A 19,659-nucleotide genomic window follows, 5' to 3' on the forward strand; every position below is an offset into this window, starting at 1 on the left:
GCATAAAATGCGTTAGTATGTTACGTCACTGGGGTCAGGTGTCAAAATCTGTGTTGGGGATAGTGGGAGTTTACGTGTCAATTATGGTTGTGTGTGGACATTGAGGTTTAATTGTGTTTTGGTCGTACGTTGTACTTCATTTAGTATGGTTGGTTATTGTTAAAGTTTCATTTTATCACCGTAGTCATGATTTAATACAACTATGGTCGAGTTGTTTTGGACTTTGGTGAGGAATTACAATGCAATATCGTCATCTGTGGGTAGTAAAATATCCGGGTCCTAAAAACTTTTGTGGGTGGATGTTCGGCGATGCATCAACTGTGAGCGTTTCAATCGTGACTAGGGTGATCAATTTAAGCTAGTCAAGGTTTTTGAGGTTTGTATGTATTGAGAAGTTTTATAATCAGTTTGTAAAATGTGCACATAAATGTGAGTGTAAGGTTGTAGGTATATAGATATCATTAGTTACTGTATATATACAACATATGGATTGTACATTATATTACATAAGGATTGTTGGACGTGACTATTTTTCCCGTGACCATGATCATGTGGTTTGATTTGAAGTGTATTTAATCCGTGTGGTTGAACATTTAGGTTTTGTTCGAGCATCTGGTCACATTTATGGTGTAATTCTGCTAAGGACAAGTATTTTTTTAAAAAAGTTATTCTATACTTATCTCAGCAGGATGCCCATGGTGCCAGATTTGAGGTGACTGGTTAAGGTCATGTAGTTTTGTTGTTTTCACAGGAGAGTGCCACAAGGTTTGCTTGTCATCTGTTGGTTCTTGCATGTTCTCACTTGTAATCCAGTGTGTCCCAGTAAGTTATTTGGTTTGTTATATCCACTCTGGTGTTTTCAAGGTAGTATTCAGACATAATGTCAATTGGGAGTGGTTAAAATTTTTTTGTATCTCTATGTTTAGGGTGGTGTGCAGGTTTTTGGCTGGTTTTGGTTAGGTTTGGGGTTGATGTAAGGTTTGGGTGATTTGGGTTATGGGATGTTATTATGTTTGGTTAGTGTTGCGTCTGGTATTAAGTTTTGCTGTGATAAGTGTGTCTCTCAGGTTAGTATTGCGTTGGTAGGCTACAATTGGAGGTTCTTGCCATAGACTCCTCAGTGTGGGGTCATTCTCTAATATGTTCCAGTGTTTACGTAGGATGTTTGCAATGTATTTTGTGTTTGTGTTGTATGGAATGGAGAAAATTGGGGGGCTTGTGTTTTTTTGGTTTTGTTTCCTATTGAGTAGGTCTGTTTGAGTGTATTGTAGGGCTTTGTTGAAGTTAGTGGTGATGGGGTCATGGTCATATCCGCGATGGATCAGTGCAATCAGGAGGTGGTTTAGTTGTTGTTGTAATTTGTTGGTGTCTGTTATAATGCATCTGTATTGCAGTGCCTGACTGTAGATGACTGCATTCTTGCATGTGGTGGGGTGAAATGAGCTTTTGTGTAGTAGAAGGGTTGTGTCAGTTGGTTTAATGTACAGGTCTGATTCCAGTTTGTTGTTTTTGTTTTTGTAGATAGTTGTGTCAAGGAAATTGACAGATTCCTCAGAAAAGGAAAAGTCAAATTTGATGGTAGGATGGGAATTGTTTATTATTTAAGGAATTTTTCGGGTTTGTCAGTGCTATGTCTCCAAATTGCAAAGATGTCATCTATAAATCTTATCCATCCAATAGGTATAAGACTTTCAAAAGCTTGTTGGAGGAGCTCCTGTTCTAGTGCTGCCATGAATGTGTTTGCATAGGTAGGTGCCATTGGTGATCCCATAGCAGTGCCGTAAATTTGTAGGGAGTGTTCGTTGTTAAAAGCAAAGGCGGTCTTCTTAAGTACAAGGGATAGGATGTCATTAACTAGTTTCTCCATTTCAGGGGTAATTGTGTTGATTTCTTTTAACATATCTATACAGGCTTGGATGCCTTGATCATTAGGTATATTGGTATAGAGACTTCTTACGTCAATAGTAATAAGTATGAAGTTGTCTGGTAGTGTGTTATTCTGAGCAAATATCCTGCATAGAAAGTCTGTAGTGTTGTGGACATATGATAGTATGTGTTGTAGGAGTGGTTAGGGTTAGGATAACACAATCCCCATCCTTGACACAAACCCATCCCCAATCCAACCCAACCCCCCACCCTCACCTGACATGTCTGATGAACAGATGGGTGAATTTTTACGGACTGACGATGGAGACATAACAGACTTGGACACCTCCCTTATTTTTGGCCACAAATTGGTCATATCGGATCAGAAAACTGATTCAATAATAGAAGGCCTACATAAAGAAGAAAAAAAAAACTTTTAAACACAGAAGACGAAAACCCAGAGACACCAACAGCACACCCAAAATCACAACTAACCCCCAAATCACAACTAACCCCCAAATCACAACCAACACCACACCACACAATGACAAACCACATTATTAGCACACAGAAAACCAAATAATCAAAACTCAGATGCACACTTGACAAACTGGAAGAACACAAAAAAGCACAGACACTACCCCCTGGACTAGAAATTACACAAAAAAGCAAACACTACCTAAACAAAGACCTACGACAAAGATGGGAGGACATCTTAATGAATGCCTCACAAGAACTACTTACTGTAACCATTGACTATCACAAACAGGAAATAACAAACACAGAGTTTAAAATACATCATAAAACTGCACAAATCAACAAGAAATGTGACACAATGACTGCCAACAAGATACTACAACAAACCGACGCAATTGCAACCAAATACACAAAACAAGCCTGCCTAGCACTATTCCACAATCGCAACATAAAACTTAAACAACTTAACAACACAAATACTAGAATCACTCCAACAACCTCCTCACCCCATAGGGCACCATACAGAACAACCAGCCAACCAACCAACAAACCCACACACACACCAACCAACAGACACAAACCAAAACCCCTCATGCAAACCCACACCCCACAACACAACAAACTCGGAACAACTAGCACAACAACAGTAACAAGAACACCACAACTTCGAATACCAACCCACTATCGACAACCTAATAACAACAGACACCAAACCCATCAACGAAACAACAATAAGCAACAATCAGCACCTCACATAAACATTCCATCACAGTCTAACTATCAAGTCCTTGAAGTGGTTTCACCATCAATAAAATTTTTAATAATTGCTATATGAGAAAAAAATAGCCTAATAATAGAATAATCAGAATCGAGAATCTCGACAAAACTGAGCTATGATTTCCTTAATTCTATTATTTTTATTTTTTATTTGTTAATCAATTAATTAATTGTTTGGAAAATGAGTCTCGTGCTGACAAATGTCTTCTGGTCCTGGAACATAACTTATTACTAATTTCTGTGACATCATTCAAGATGTGAGTGAATACCTGTACGCCTTTAGCGCCCTTGGTTTGACTGGTTTTCGTACATTGCCATTTGCATGTGCTTTTAAATTTCTTTCATTCTTTGTGAGAAAAGAGGTGGAAGTCTTCTAGGTAAGGTAAAATTGTTTCCTTATCAGTTTATGTTATTAAACTTTGATGTATGAGTTTAGTGTGAATTTTTGCGGAACGTATTATTAAGCCGTAAGATTCATTGTAAGAGGTAGGAAGTCGATGATTCAATGTACTCTATCATTGTGATGGAAGTATCAAGCGTCTATAAAATGTATTCAAATTATATTGTAATTACTAATATAATGTTATAATACTAATTATATTGTAATTACTAAAACTATGACTGAATGGGTAAGGATTTTGGGTTTTATATACTGCATCTTGATGCTGAAAAATATGAATTTTGTGTGATTTGAGTATGCAATGTTAATGGTGTAATGGAGTGTAATGTGGTTTTTTGTTTTGCAGAGTTTTCTTTGCATAGAAAATAAAGGAGATAAAAGTATTGCTGGTTATGTGCAATATGTGTCACCTATACGAAAAGGCCCCCAAAAAATCAAGAGATTTATGCACGACAAGAAAGCAGAATCCACTGACGTTCTAATGGGCGACCACATTGTTGTTGAACAACTAGAAGCCAATGATGTCCCATTTAGTAAAAATGTGTTAGTTCCAGTTGAATTTAACTTGTCAACTTTAAGTTCAATGTCTGTTGGGCAGGTCATAAATGTTAAAGCAATGTTAATGCAGCTAAATGAAGTGGAAACAGTGAACATGCCACAGGGTAAACTGAAGAAGGTTGATGGTTTACTGGTAAACCAAAATGGTTCTGCAAAGGTAACCTTTTGGGAAAATGATATTGAAAAAGTCACAGCAGGTGAAACATACCAATTTGAAAATCTCAGACTAAAGAAAAAAGGTTTTTAATTTAATACTTTATTGGGTAAATATGAACATGATTATTTACAAAAAGACGTACTTATAATATGCATGCACAGAACATATACAGTATTACCCAATTGGAAGAGGTGCGAACGGAACGTAAATTTGTGCTATCCATGCGAGGCACCTTGCCAAAAAATACATGTGAATATAGTTTACTTAATAAACACACTAATAACAAGTTTACACAACGAGACAATTAACTCCTATGACCAGGACAGACACGTGACATGGACCAGGTACATAACAAGTTTACGTCGAATACAGTCGATACTAACATAGAATAATGATTACAGAGGTAGTATTTAAATGTTTTGACACTGGAGAATGTATTTGGTGGGGCATCTTTACAAACGCTATTCCATAATTTCACGATCCTGTTGAAATAGGAGTTCTGGTATGTTGTGGTTTTGCACAGTGGAATCTTAAGCAACAGGTTGGGATTACGACATAGACGAGAGTGGTTATGGGTAACAAACGAGACATACTCATGAACATTGACATCAGAAAGACCATAAAGAGCCTTGTAGAAGAGGATTAGATCTTTTATCTCTCTATCATAACACAAAGGTAGTAAGTTCAGATCGTTGAGACGTTCATTGTAGCTGGTGTCACCCTTCCTAGCTTTCAATATCCATCTAGTGGCTCGCCTCTGCACTCGCCTATCTTTATCCTCTGTGAGCAAACATATGGTGACCAAACTTCACAGGCATAAGTTAGATTTGATTTCACTAAGGAAAGGTACAGAGTACGAACACTGACATCAGTTAAGAGGCATGTCCTCTTCAATAAACCGAGCAGTTTGTTCGCTTTAGCTGTAATCTCATAGATATGAGAATCCCATGAAAGATTCCAAGTCATTGTAACTCCGAGATCTTTCTCTTTCTCAACATGAGAAAGAGTGGTTGAGCCCAGTTGATACGGGAAATCCACCGGTTGTTTCTTTCGCGACACAGTCAACACTTTGCATTTTAACTCGTTGAACTTCATATTGTTGGTATTGCTCCAGGTGGCTAGGTTTGTTAAAGTTTGTTGTAATTGGCGAGCATCATCTTCACAAGTAATTTTCCTGAATGTTTTTGTATCGTCAGTGTATAGGGCAGATTCTGATTTTTCAGGAATGATGTTGGGTAAATCATTAATGAATAATACAAACAACATTGGACCGAGTATGCTACCTTGCGGTACACCAGATGTTACTGAGGACCAACCTGAAGCAACACCATCAACGACGACTCTTTGGGTCCGACCAGTTAAGTAGTCAGTAAACCAATTTAGCATGTTTGAATGTACACCAAAATGCCTGAGTTTTGCCAAGATTAATCCATGATCGACAGAGTCAAAAGCTTTGGCAAAATCCAAATAGACAATGTCTGTCTGAATATTTCGGTCAAGATTTTCTCCAATCTTATGTAGCACCTGCAGCAGTTGTGTAGTGCATGATCGATTGCGTAAGAAACTGTGTTGTCCCGGGGAGATAACGTTGATTACATGTTCATATAGTCGCCTACATACGCAACGTTCCAATAGTTTCGCAATGATGGGCAAGAGGGATATCAGTCGGTAATTCTCCGCTGGTTCTCTTAGATTTTTCTTGTGAACTGGTGTTACATTCGCTGATTTCCACTCTGCGGGAAGTCGTCCGACACTCAGAGATACATTAAATAATTCACAGAGACTAGGCGCAATATGCCAACTGCATTCTTTTAGTAGACGTGCTGGTATGTTGTCAGGGCCACTCGCTTTGGTGATATCCAAATTTCTGAGGTAATTTTCCACTTCAGCCACATCAACTGTTAATTCACCCAGTCTGAGCTCAGTTTCGGACGCCTCGCCATAACAGTCTCTGATGTTAGTACTGGATGTTGTAAATACTGAGGAGAAGTAAGAATTTAGAAGCTCGGCTTTTTCTGCAGACGACTTTGCTGTAATACCGCTGAAGACAATGTCAGAAGTCTGTTTTGACCTGCTATGCAAAATTGCTTTGTGGTAGGTCCAGAAAAGTTTCGGATTAGTTGCGAATGATGTTTCGATTTTCCTTAGATATTCTCTATGTTTCCTTTTAATTAGCGACTTGACTGCGTCACTTAAGCCTCTTAGCTTTTGTTTTCTCGTTTCGCACTTGTTTTGGCGATATCTTTTCAATGCTGAGTATTTCTTTCGGATAAGATGGCGAACTTCTTTATCTACCCAAGGAAGAGAATTGGTATCCTTTAGGTTGTACAAAGTCTGGACCTTGCATAGATTATGTTGAAAAGTTGTGCAAAGGATGGAACTTATAACATTGATATTCTGATGCTCATTATGATTTTTCGTTAATTTCAACATTCAAATATATAACATTGCAAGCTTTACAAAATTCTGTATGTTTTGATTCATGTAACATTTGTTTGATGAAAATATTTTAGACAGAGGACTTTTGATTATTGTAAAATTTTATACTCATTTCTAACAGTGCTAACCATTTTCTATCCTTGAGGTATATTGAGAAAAATTTAAGCATTGAAATGAAACATGTAAGTGCACAATATATTCTGGGAGAGTACTGTATCTGTTAGATAGTCATACTTACATACAGTAAGATACTCTAAAGAACAAAGTATGAAGTAGTTGAAGTTTGTTTTTCAAACTGATACTAAAAAAGGATAATCAAACTTTGATAAACATTGTATGAAAAAGAGATAATTCGTCTTCATTCACATTCGTCTATTCCTCCATATTTTATTGTATTCAGTGAATTGTATGTTGTAAATTCACAATTCTCAGCAAAGTATTGAGAATAGTTTGAAATCAGTAAGAGATTTACAGCTTTGTCTGTAATTCTGTAATGTTAAAGGAGAAAAAAAATCACTCAATAAGTGTATAGTATTTTGATATGCGTTGAAAAGAGACTTAAAGAGTTAAAACTAATGCATGGCTTACCTACGTTTCATGGAAAATACTTCAGTTGTCTGAATTTATCTTTTGATGTAAACCAGTTAAAACTGGAAAATAAGAGGTGATTATGTGGCTCCTGTTAAAAAGAAAAATTAACAGGGAAGAATAGAGGTTTAGGCAAAGGCAAGGGGTGCTGAAAGTAAGAGAAAGGAATGAAGGAAAGAAAACTTACCTGACAAAAATAGTTAAGTCAAGGTAACTAGCGTTATTGTTAGAGTAAATGGTTGTCAATTTCTAAATTGTACTATATTAATTGTAATTATTTACTAGGTTATATCAATTGTAATGTAATTATATCAATTGTAATTAGTAAATGGTTGTCAATTTCTAAATTGCACTATATTAATTGTAATTATTTACTAGGTTATATCAATTGTAATTATTTACTAGGTTTATTATTTCACTGGCCAGAATTGTCATTACACCATCTATAATCGACATTAAATTGTTGAAATCATACACAAGCCCATATCGCTTTATGGTCACTAAAATACGCCTCCAGAACACCTGTATGAATATTTTCTTCAATCATATTTGTGTACAAATGGTCAAATAAAGTTCTTTATCTGTTGTAAAGTCTGTTATTAATTAAGTATAGTTGTTTTGTATAACCGTCAAGTTAAAACACGACTGTCGCTCGGTTTCTATCTTCCAGTTAACATTAAAGTCTCGCATAATTATGTTTTGTGAAGAGGTATCTTCGGAAAGAGTAAGACAGAGTGCAACAAGGAGATTAGACACGGGAATTATAGGAGAACGATATACTCCAATTACAGTCAGGTTTGGACGGTTTACAGTTTTAATAACAGTAAACTCAGTTCCACAAATATTGCATGGTTGAGAGCCGTCATTTCTGAATAGATTGTAACCATCAATCTTATACATTTCATCGGAGTCCATAGGACTGAATCTGGTTTCCGTAAATATTAGAATATCAGTGAAAGAGTAGTTGATGTTTTTTCTAATGTCATCGATGTGTTTATGGAGAGATTGAGCATTAAGATGACAGATTTTTATATCAGAGTTACTTAACAGATATAATGGTGTGAAGCATTAAAGCTGTTCTTAACAACTCTTTCATCAACCGATATCTTGTCTTCACATAGGCCAGTAATATATAATCCTTCTATTGTTGTAACTCGACTTAAAGCAACATAATGAATGTGAGGAATAGCTCTGTTAGTGTTTAAATTTACAACAATTTGTGTTTGAGTGTCACCTTGTGATCTATGTACAGTTTTAGCTGAGGCTGGTCGTAATGGAAATTGCTTTCTCACTACTTGAGCAGATTTGGTTCTGCCTACAGAAAATTGTGTTGTTACAGATTTAATTGGAGTCCATGTGTTTTCAATACCTCTGACGTAAAGTCGTCTATTTTCTTGTTGTGTTTTTTTACCAACGTCTTCATAATTAAACTGGACCCAAATAAGACCAGATGGTTTATTTTCATCATGTAATTGAATGAATTTTATGATATTGCTTGCACCATTTGTCAGACCATCGTCTGTTCGGACATTGGTTGCAATTTCTGTGCGTTGGTGAACAGCAAGTTTGAGTTTATGAGCCAACTGTTTGGAGTTTTTCAAGGAAACATAAGGAATTTGCGTCATTAATTTTTCCTTCAGCTCAGTAGAACATGCTCCAATAACACTATCTTGAGATATAATTGTGTATTTTTTACCAGTATATGATTCATAAAATTTTTTCATTATACTTGTCGACCAAGGCATTTTGAATAAACAAGGGTGGGGCTTCGTGAGGACAATCACATTCTTCAAAACATCTCCTTCAGCTTTTGGAGGTCAGTAGGTGTATATTTACCTTCTCTTAATCTGTTCAAAATCTCAGCAAAAATTTTACTTTCCCTTTGTTGCATGATCTGATCAAGTTCAAACATTCTGAAATATTTCTTCCATAAGTTTGGAGCAAGAATGTTATAGTAATTCAGACACTGAACATCAGTATAAATGTAGCCATCCATGACTGGTTTAAGTTGAAATAAATCACCTATTGTGATAATGCTAACACCACCAAAATCTTCTTTGCTTCCCTTTAAATCTTTTAAACAATTATTTAACTGAATGGTAAACATACTGTTTCCAACCATTGATATTTTATCCAGTAATATCAACTTCAGTGAACCCAATTGACATCTTAATGTGTTTAACCGACCAGAATCTAGTGGTTTATAATGCTTAAGTGATTGGCCTGCTGGGACTGCCAAAGCACTATGAATTGTGTTTCCTTTAATAAGATAAGCTGCCTTTCCTGTAGGGGCAAGTAATAATACATGAACACAATGAAAATCCTCACCTGCACGTGTGTTATAATACTTTAATGCACCCTGATAAATTGATTTAATCAGGTGAGATTTACCAACACCCCCACTTCCACTTAAGAAGGCGTAAAATGGTATATCTGATGTTTTTAACTTATGCAAAACATGGTAAAAAAATTCCCTGTGTTTTCTATTGAGCATTGAATCATTTCTGGATATTCATCATTGTGCACTTCATTTAGAATGAGTGGTTCAGTATTTGGTAGAGCTGAAGGACTACCAAGATCCTCTGATAAGTCTTAAGTTTCATTTAAATCTGGATGTGTATCAACATTACCTTTGTCCTGATCTTGACTTTCATCTTTCATCTTATGTGACTGGTGCTATTGTGGCAAACAAATCATCATCACATTCTTGTAAATGATGTTCAATTTCACTTAAGTCCTTCCAACAAACTGCATACTGTTTCATCTGCTCAGATATTTCATCATTACGGGCCAGATAGTGCTCTTTGAAAGAAGAATGCTTTTTTAAGTCTATTTGTTCATCCCACCATGGAGTGAAGAGCATGATCAACTCACAATAATGTTTTTCGGGCTGAGCCTCTTTATTAAACCAAACACTACGGATAATTCTAGCTTGGGCTCTCTTTTTAATTACATTCTTTGAAGAGACACAACTTTCTGCATCTACATTGCGTATTTCATCTTCATTATTATCATCTTCATCCTCCAAAGGTAGGTTATCAACATCTGATCTCTGGACCGTTTTTTTGCACTTTTTTTGCCTAGCATAGTCATACCATGCTGCCCAGTCAGCCAAAGTTATATTTTGTAAACAATCTGGTCGTTCTACATATCGTTTAAGAAGACTGCTCAACTGAATTTCTTCAGATTCATCTGCCATTTTCTCAATTTCACTTAATGGTTTAAGTAATTCCACCCGATCACTTGGGGGAGATGTATTAATAAAGATAACATTTCGAGACGATTTTTGCATTGGAGGTTGCAGTATTATATATACAGCTTCTTGTGCACATATTTCTACCGAGTTTAAAAACTTGTTTCCAATATCACGAACTTGTTGTTTTATAGTAGAGTTGCTCTCCTTAGCTTCAGCACAAGCTTTACGTAAAAGCTCACTCATCCCCTTCTGAGCTTTTGAGATGTAGGAGACAATGTACATGGCACAAGCATACACATCAAGCACAAATTGAATGTCCATGTTTGCCTGCCATGCACGAAGACATGAATTATTATAACTAGCAGTTACTATCGCAAGGGGAGTGCTGCCATGCGCAAAAATAATTTTGTTCAAACAGAGATCGATGATTAACAAAGACACTGTTACTGAACATGCTGAATTTCATCCTGTTATTTGCCTTTTGGTTGCTTTTACACGACAAAATTCCCTTTGACAAATTTTTCTCCTGTTGTATGTAAAGTAGATTAGTTATGAATGTATTTTATAATTCGCTTTACTGAGCAACCATATTGTTTTGAACTTGAATACACTCAATCACATGCATCAAGATGAGAAATTTGTCAAAGACAAAGAGTATTTGACCATGCAAAAGCAGCCTTAATCAAGTCAACTAGACCAGCAAGCATTATAAAAACAATTCAACATGAATCATGTTGAATTGTTTTTATTTACATGATTGCTCTGATGAAGGCTTGCAGTTTACAGCCGAAATTTAAGTTGTATTTAAAGGATTTTACTGCTTTAAACTTGGAATGTTTTTAACTAGATCAGTTTGAAAACTTAAATATTTTATCATGTACTCTACTGATTGCCAGAATAACAGCATATACATATATTCAATTTAGTTTCAAGTGGAATTTGTTTAGAGGTTGCTTCAACAACGATTTAACCTTTGGCAGGTAACCGTTTGTCATCAGGCTTCAAGTTGTATCCTGCTTGGAATTAAATTGGATTATATGTAGAATTCAGATTTTGTTCTTGTTGTTTTAGCTGGGAGTTTTAGCTGGTAGAAAATAATTTGTACTATAGAAAAAAATAGTTTCTAGCTAGTGGGATTTGTTAAGAGGTTTTTTACTTTTATTTTAACAACAATCATTAGCATATAACTGTTTGTCATCAGGCTTCAAGTATTATTCAATTACATAGAATTCAGATTTTCTTCTTTTAGTTCAGGTTGTTTTACTTGGGGTAAAAAATAATTTGTGCTGTTGGAATATAGCTGTTCTGTTTTCAATACGAAATGAAATACATGTTTAATTTTTTATTATGTCCACACTTTGGTTGTCTCCATTGGACCAATCCTGTGGTCATTTGTGTAAAACTCTTAACTTCTAAATTGTAGTAACTCCAAAATTCACAATTCTTTTTAGCTAATTTCTTTCATAACTATACTTATACATAACTGTTCTTTATACCACTGGCTTCGACTCTACCTTTCTGATGTTAAACAAAGTAACAAAGTAGACAAAAGTAGCTATAGTATTGTTACCATTAATTGAAAATCAAAACAACACATGCTAAGCACTTTTGCAACATGTTATTAAATTAAAATAAAATTATATTTGGTACTATATGCATATACAAAAGGATAAAACGATATAGAAATTATTACATGCAATGGATTCCAAATGTGGTATGCCTCAAACTAATAGTGAAAAACATGTAATGTCTCGATCAGCATAATTTTATACCTCTGCCCTGATGTACAACTGAAACATTTTCATTATTGTTAATAATTGTATTTTGTACAGGCTATATCACAATCATTGTCCACAGCTAGAAAAATAATAGATCAACACCTGGGTCTAGAACAATTAGGCCACTATTTAGAGCTGTTAATTACATTATTTTAGTTGCAGTAAGACATTCAAAGTTGTTTTTGATCAATCTATACATTTCTTTTTAGCTAATTTCTTTCCTAACTATACTTATACATAACTGTTCTTTTATACCACTGGCTCCAGGTCTACTTTTCTGATGTTAAACAAAGTAACAGAGTAGACAAAAGTAGCTATAGTATATTTAATTGTTACCATTGATTGAAAATCAAAACAACACATGCTAAGCACTTTTGCAACATTTTATCAAATTTAAATAAAATTACATTTGGTGCTATATGCACAAACAAAAGGATGAAACCATATAGTAATTATTACAAGCACATTCCAAATGTGGTATGCCTCAAACAAATAGTGAAAAACATGTTATGTCTCCGCATAATTTTATTCCTCTGTCCTGATGTACAACTGAAACATTTTGTATAGGCTATATCACAATCATTGTCGACAGAGAAAGAGAATAGATCAACACTTGAGTCTAGAACAACTAGGCCACTATTTAGAGCTGTTAATTACATTATTTTAGTCGCAATAAGTCGATTGTTTTTGATCAATCTATGCATTAGGGCCATTTATACGAGCGAAAATAAATCGCAGCCTAAATAAACCCAACCTTTTATAGTAGACCTCGTCCAAAATAAGCCGCGGCAAACATTGGTGTTCAGCATCAATTTACACTGCAAAAACTGTCTTGGCTGCCGGGACTTGCGACCGCGAATTTGAGTCGTTTATACGAGTGTTTGCATGCGACCAATTTGAAATAATATAAACAATATCCCAAATAAACGCGCTGTTTGCAATTTAAATAAGCCGCGGCTTATTTTCGCTTGAAATAAACTGCTTATTTTCGCTCGAATAAACAGCCTTGTTGCTTACCTCCATATTGAACACAAAAATGTTCAGTACTTTGATGTAAATCAGCCGTATCGAAAGGCCTATTTAAAAAATTCTCTTCCGATTCCTATCAGCATAAGGGTGAAATATTAAAAATGCATGCTCCCCCTCATTCCGTAAAAAAACCCCCCGGAAATCTGTGACAGACAGAAGGACAGACAAAAAATTGAGATTTCGACTATATATACGTCCTATGTCAAGAATAGTGTGCTGCCGTGCTGGTGCAGCAATTATTGATCCTCAATTCATTTGAACTTCTTTTCAAAAATATTGTTGGGCAGTTGAGGGATGATCAAATATCGAGAATATATTGATATTCTGAAACATTCAAGTCACGTCGTCTAATGTTATATCTCCTCCGTCTTTTAAATCATTTAACTTATTTTTTATATTTTTCCACAAATCTTTTGTAGTTCTAATTGTTGTTTGAGAAACATCGTCATCACAAAGTGGATACAGTATCTATGTAAATCTCATGGGTGGTTGCGGATAGTTAAACCTACAATATTTTTGGAATTCTTTTGACATGTGTGAGAGTGTTTGTGTGTTTGTCTGTTTACAAGTTCAAGTAATTTTTGGTCATCCTTGGGCTTTCTACAAGTTATTATTTTGTCAATGAATGCAGCTACATCCTCATCTTTATCTATACCAAATACTGGTGCATTTTCAAGCCAAATGAGCATGTGAATGTGAGGTGAACCTCTCTGTTGATATTTTACCCGGTAAAACCAATGTTTTATTTTACCTAACGGAGCAAAGTCACTCATCAAAAATTCCTTTGAAAAAGTATTAAATTGGTAGTCAAAATGTCTTGCACATGTGACTGGGTCACTTTGAATAAGTTTACATTTCTGCTCCCAGGTTAAATTTTTAATTTCATAATCAGTATAATCTTTGTGATCCACAACTTTACCAAGAATTCTCAATTAAAGTGCTTCTTAAAGCTCTTAGAAATTTGAATCTGTCATCATGACAAATTAAATTCGCTAAGCCTTCAGGTCTTTTCAACTGTCCAGCAGTAATCGTTCTACTCCCTAATTTGTGCTTTCGCAGGGCAACTTGAGATTGTCCTAGTAATAGTTTCATTTGTAATTTCTTTGCCTTAAATCTTGCGTCTTGTAAGCTAATAACATGCAGACAAGCAAGAAATCCCCCCCATCGAATATAAGAACTGCTATTGTTGATTTAAATTATATGCACAAATATATTAGGTGTATCCTCACCAGTAGCATAGCCAGACTGACGATTTGTCTCGTTATGCTAATACTTTGGTGTTCACTGACTGTCAAAACAATACATTTCTAAAGACCTGAAAAACTCTAATAACTCAAAATTTACATAGCAGAACAAAATCGTCAGGCTGGCTATGCCACTGTTCCTCACTCAACAATACAAACATAACTGTTTTATGTACACTGTATATAACACCCTAATTTTCTTTTGTATCTAAAGCATGTTGTTCTTACAACAATTCCTGTGGAACTTCCTTCGGCATAGAATGTATGGGTTGCTATTTGGATTAATATCAATAATATGCACAAATATACTAGATGTATCCTCACTTAGCAATAAAAACCAACTTTTTACTGCATATCAGATCCTTACTTACTTTCTAGAGATTAATTGCACTCGGCAATGACCACTGCTGTCACAGTGATTTGGGTTTTCCCGTGAAATCTGTTTCCCTCTGAATAAAATCCCCTATTGATAGCAGAACATTAGCCCCATGCATTACCGGCAGAATTTCCATAACAAATGAAGATAGCAGCTGTCTGATATGGGGCGCCAAATGTAAAAATAATGTTTACACACAAAATAGGTGTTATTTTTCATTATTTAGTTATGTAATATGTTATATTAATACAATCCAATGATTATTTACAAACAATCCACGTATTATTCGCAAACAATCTATACATTGTTTACAAATAATCCATAGATTGTTTGCAAAAAAATAACCAGATTATTTAGTATGGTTTATAAACGGTTTATTTTCAAATTAAATAATCCAAAGGTTGTTTTCAAACAATCTATGGATTATTTAGATCGCTTGCTAAACAATCCGTGGATGGTTTACATATAATCCTGGGATTATATGCGCGCGCGAAATGTTACAAAAATATGGCTGGCGCCGAATGTAAAATAAGCAGGAAATTGCCTGGGTACAACTGCTATGGTACGGGGGGGGGGGGGGGAGTCTCGATCGTGAAATGGCGCCAAATTCCAAAAGTCGCTCAACGAGTCAACGACAACACAAGCACTAGCTAAAAGAATACAAATGAATAATTCATCAAACGGTTTGTCAGCTACGAATGTTCTCTGCCAAATTGCAAGGCTGATAGAATCAGTAACAAATAATGCGGATGTTGGTACATCTGCAAGTTCAACACCCCAGGTAACTAAGCTTTATACATTATAGCCATACAATAAATTGTTGTTAAAACATGGAGGTCGGTGTTGTGTTGGTTTATAACTGTTTGTGATGTTTTAGCAAAGACCCGCAGACAGAACTAACGTGGAAGTTAATTCCTATCCATTGCCTTCTGGCTACACACCACCTACTACAGGTTCTAGAAGTACTTCTAGAAGTGTTGGTGCATCAAGTTCAAATTCTAATAGCTCTTCCAAGAGCAAAAGGAAGACATTAGGATTTGTTGGTCGACTAAGGACATGGAATAAAGATGTTGTGTGCCTTCCATATTCACGTGACAAGATTCTATCCATTCCTAAAGGAAAGCAACGAGGTGCCTTATCTGAGAGGGGATTAATTGGGAAAATCCGATTAATGTCGAATTGGAATGCTCTTCAGGTGAGTTCAAAAACAACATTGATAGTGCAATTGACAGTTAATTCGAATTAGATAACTGTATTTTGTAATTTATGCATCTACTGAAATTGACGGTTTAGAATGAGCAACAAACTATATATGTTTTTGTTTCTCATTACTATATGCATACATAGAGATCCAGCATGGTTTTGTAGGGACCGTGCCTCATTGGGTAGTTTAATTCTTTAAAAAATTCCTAGAATTTTCAACAGAATTTTCAGACACAAAACAAATTTGCACACAAACACACACACACATGGCTAACTCCATCCCTGGCATAAACAAGAGCAATTGCAGAAGAACTTTGCAATATTTTTATTCCAAATTCTTGGTTAAAAAATTTTGGGAACTTATACTTCCAAGGGGTTGCATGCAATCATATCCTAACTTTGTTATTTATTTTTTAAGGTGAAAGAGGAAGTGACATCAGTTTTTTCGCAAGTATTTTCTCTCAATGCAGATCAACTGCTTGATTATGATTACTTGTGTGTAATGACTGGTATGAAGAAGCTGAAAAGGCCTTCTGTTAGTAGTAGCTTTTCATGGAGTGGGCAGGAGGTTGCATCCTTGACTGGACAAGGTAGCCTATATATTATGGCAAACACACCACTACCATCGAAAATTTCAGTGATCGTAAGTATCTCTGTATTGTTTGATTTTCATATTATACCTGGATAGGGATATTTCGGATATATTAGTTAAATTCAAGACGTATTAGCAATAATGCTAAAATTTTCCTTGTGTTCTAATGTTTATTTAGGTTCAAATATGAGAAATAATTTCCAGTTTAACGTTGTATATTATTATCATCCCTTCCACATTCATAGTTTACAGTTTATGCTTTTGGAAGGACAACCAAACTGTAATATAAGTTTTTGAGGTATATCGTATTCGTATAGTAACCCCCTACCATATCAATCCTTAGGGTGATGATGATGATGATGATGACGACAATGACTGTGAACCTGAATTGCAAGCTACAAATAATGGTGCTTCTGAGCAAAGATCTATAGCGGGTACAATAGAAGAGCCACAAACTGTTGCAACGGTACAGTGAAACCCTAATTTTAACATACTTAGAGTTGCAGCATGAATTCGAAAGTGCAGCACTTTCTTAGAATTTTTTAAAGGAAAACATGAAATAGTATTCTGCACATCCTTTCCTGCTATGTGACAATTTTTGATAACCTATAGGTTGGGAGCGAAGGTGTAAACACTTCAGACCTTGACATTTAACAAGCAATGTTTCCTCAAACATCAGCAGCTGTCATAGAGGAGGCATTAAAAAGCAATCTTACAATAGATTTTGCCATTGAGGAGTTATTTTCCCATTCTGTTGAATCTGTAGAAACATCAGGTGAGTCCTGCTTGTAGCCAAATGTGATACAATTAATTACTGTACAGTGTATCTATGGCGTTGGTGTGAGCAAGTGACGCACGCTGCCTCGTTGTTGCAATAGCGGTATATAACGGTATTTACAACAGCGGGATCGTGCTATTGTAGTTGGCGACATTTTGTTGAGATTTTTGACATCTTTGGAATTTGCAGGCAACTTTGAAGCAGCGGAATTCTTTGGACGGCAGTTGACTGGTGACATTTATACGCTCTCGGTTTCTAGAGATAATTTTTGGCAGGGGGCGTTCATGTTTTACAAACGTGGTACAGACTTGGAAAGGCCATTTCGTGTTTCGTTCGATGAAAATGGCATAGAGCTTGGAATAGACACTGGAGGGCCTCGTAGAGAGTTTTTCCAAATACTGGCAGATAGCATGACGTCGACGTACTTCGGGTTTTTTGAGGGAGATATACCAAATCTTTTGCCAGCGATGAAAGGACCGGCGTTAAGACTTGGTCACTTCCGAATAATTGGAACCATGATCGCCCACTCGATAGTCAATGGGGGGATAGGTAAATATATTTTTATTTTTCCATGCACGCGAAAAGGAAATATTAAGGTCACCATATATACTGTGTTACAAAAATGAAGAATTCGACGAATTTCTTTCACGCGGTTGATGTAAACGATATTATACTCCTTGTAGGATTTCCGTATTTGTGTAAACGACTATTTGAATACATGTTACATCAAATTGCGGAGTCCTGTCTTGTGTTCTGCAAAACAGAGATGGTACCACATAAAGAAACAAAGGACTTAATTCAAGAGGCAAGGATGTGAAGATGAGAAAATATGATAAATAGGAATTATGATTTATGCCAAAATGAAATAATCATAAAATTAAATGTAGCATTTTAATTCTTTAGATTTCTACATGTACTGAAGAAAACTTTCCCCGATTAGCTTCACGACCCGATGTTTTGGATTACATTTTCAACACAGGTGCGCACAGTCCTGGATTTTTTATAAACCTACACATTTAAAACCATGGCCCGTGAATGTGTATGTGTATTTTTACTATTCAATTGATAGGGTGGACTGGTGTCATTGCCTTCAAGGACAAGGAACAGATTGTTGCCACTGCCATCCTTCATGAAGTTATATGGAAACGGGAATCTGCTATCAACCAACTTTTTCAAGGATTGAAGTTTCTTAACGTGTTGGAAACTATCAGAAAATTCCCCCAGCACTTTCTGGGGAAGTTTGTCCATACGAATATTCCATTGAATATGACCGTCTTGCTACAATATATTAGATTCAACGAGCCATCAAACGATTTGGAAAAACGAGCAAAGGATTTCTTTGTTGAATATATTGGTGAGGATATTGAAATACCATGTGGTGACGGTAAGCTTTGTGTAAAATGATGACAGTCAATTAAATTAAGGTTGTACCACAAAAGCATAACTAAAAGAATTAGCTGTATACTACCCAGAAAGTCAACTACCAGTACAATGTTTGATAGTGTGGTCCAGTGTATTTTTCTTATTTTTTACTAGATAAACGGTTTAGAAGATGTACGGCTGTTTTACAATTCATTACTGGGCAACAATCGATTGCTGGGGGCCTTCCTAGCAAAATAGAAGTTGGGTATATTGAGGATCCTGAGGCAAATTATCCTACAGCTGGCACATGTGGTTTCAAGTTTTACCTTCCCACTAAACATGATATGTTTAACCAATTCTCAGCAGACATGGACAAAGCACTGGAGTGTGAAGCATATGGTTTTCATTGCTTTTGAGTAACTGTGTACAGTAATCAAAATAATGTTTTTTCATCAATTTACATACTTTATAATGTTGCCTGAACTGAACACAAGTGTTTATGCTATACTTATATATAGTTGAGTATTTATTTATGTATTTATTTATATTATACAGTATATTACATATGTTTTGTTGCATGGTCCTTACAAGATCTGCTAGTCATTTTGCACATTGTGATCAAAAGAATTTGAAAGATAATTCCCCACAAATCTAACAGTTTCTGTGTAAATGTCTTTCCCTTTGTCATCAGACACTGCCAATGGATTTATCACTTCCCGCAGTTCAGTCATTACCACATCAGGGAGAGGAGATACGGAAGGTAAGACTTCAACATATGGCAGAACGGTAGGGTTTCTCAGAAGTTCTAGGGCAGAAACTGCTGGGTACGGTGTGGAATG

General features: G+C 35.7%; 1 protein-coding gene and 1 long non-coding RNA gene across 2 annotated transcripts; both read left to right on the forward strand.

Annotated features, from left to right (window-relative positions):
* Positions 1-16,511: 16,511 nt before the first annotated feature.
* On the forward strand, positions 16,512-18,002 carry LOC114528365. The gene is made up of 4 exons (XR_003687486.1): positions 16,512-16,731; positions 17,024-17,146; positions 17,293-17,455; positions 17,648-18,002. It is a non-coding gene; the product is annotated as an uncharacterized LOC114528365 (long non-coding RNA).
* Positions 18,003-18,196: 194 nt separating this feature from the next.
* On the forward strand, positions 18,197-19,236 carry LOC114528344. The gene is made up of 4 exons (XM_028549967.1): positions 18,197-18,263; positions 18,362-18,437; positions 18,528-18,842; positions 18,995-19,236. The coding sequence occupies exons 1-4, from the start codon at positions 18,225-18,227 to the stop codon at positions 19,234-19,236; spliced, it is 672 nt and encodes a 223-aa protein (XP_028405768.1). The 5' UTR covers positions 18,197-18,224.
* The last annotated feature ends 423 nt before the right edge of the window (positions 19,237-19,659 follow it).

Source organism: Dendronephthya gigantea, unplaced genomic scaffold (genome assembly GCF_004324835.1).
Source record: "Dendronephthya gigantea isolate DGI-Jeju-01 unplaced genomic scaffold, DenGig_1.0 000049F, whole genome shotgun sequence".
NCBI classification, from domain to species: domain Eukaryota; kingdom Metazoa; phylum Cnidaria; class Anthozoa; order Malacalcyonacea; family Nephtheidae; genus Dendronephthya; species Dendronephthya gigantea.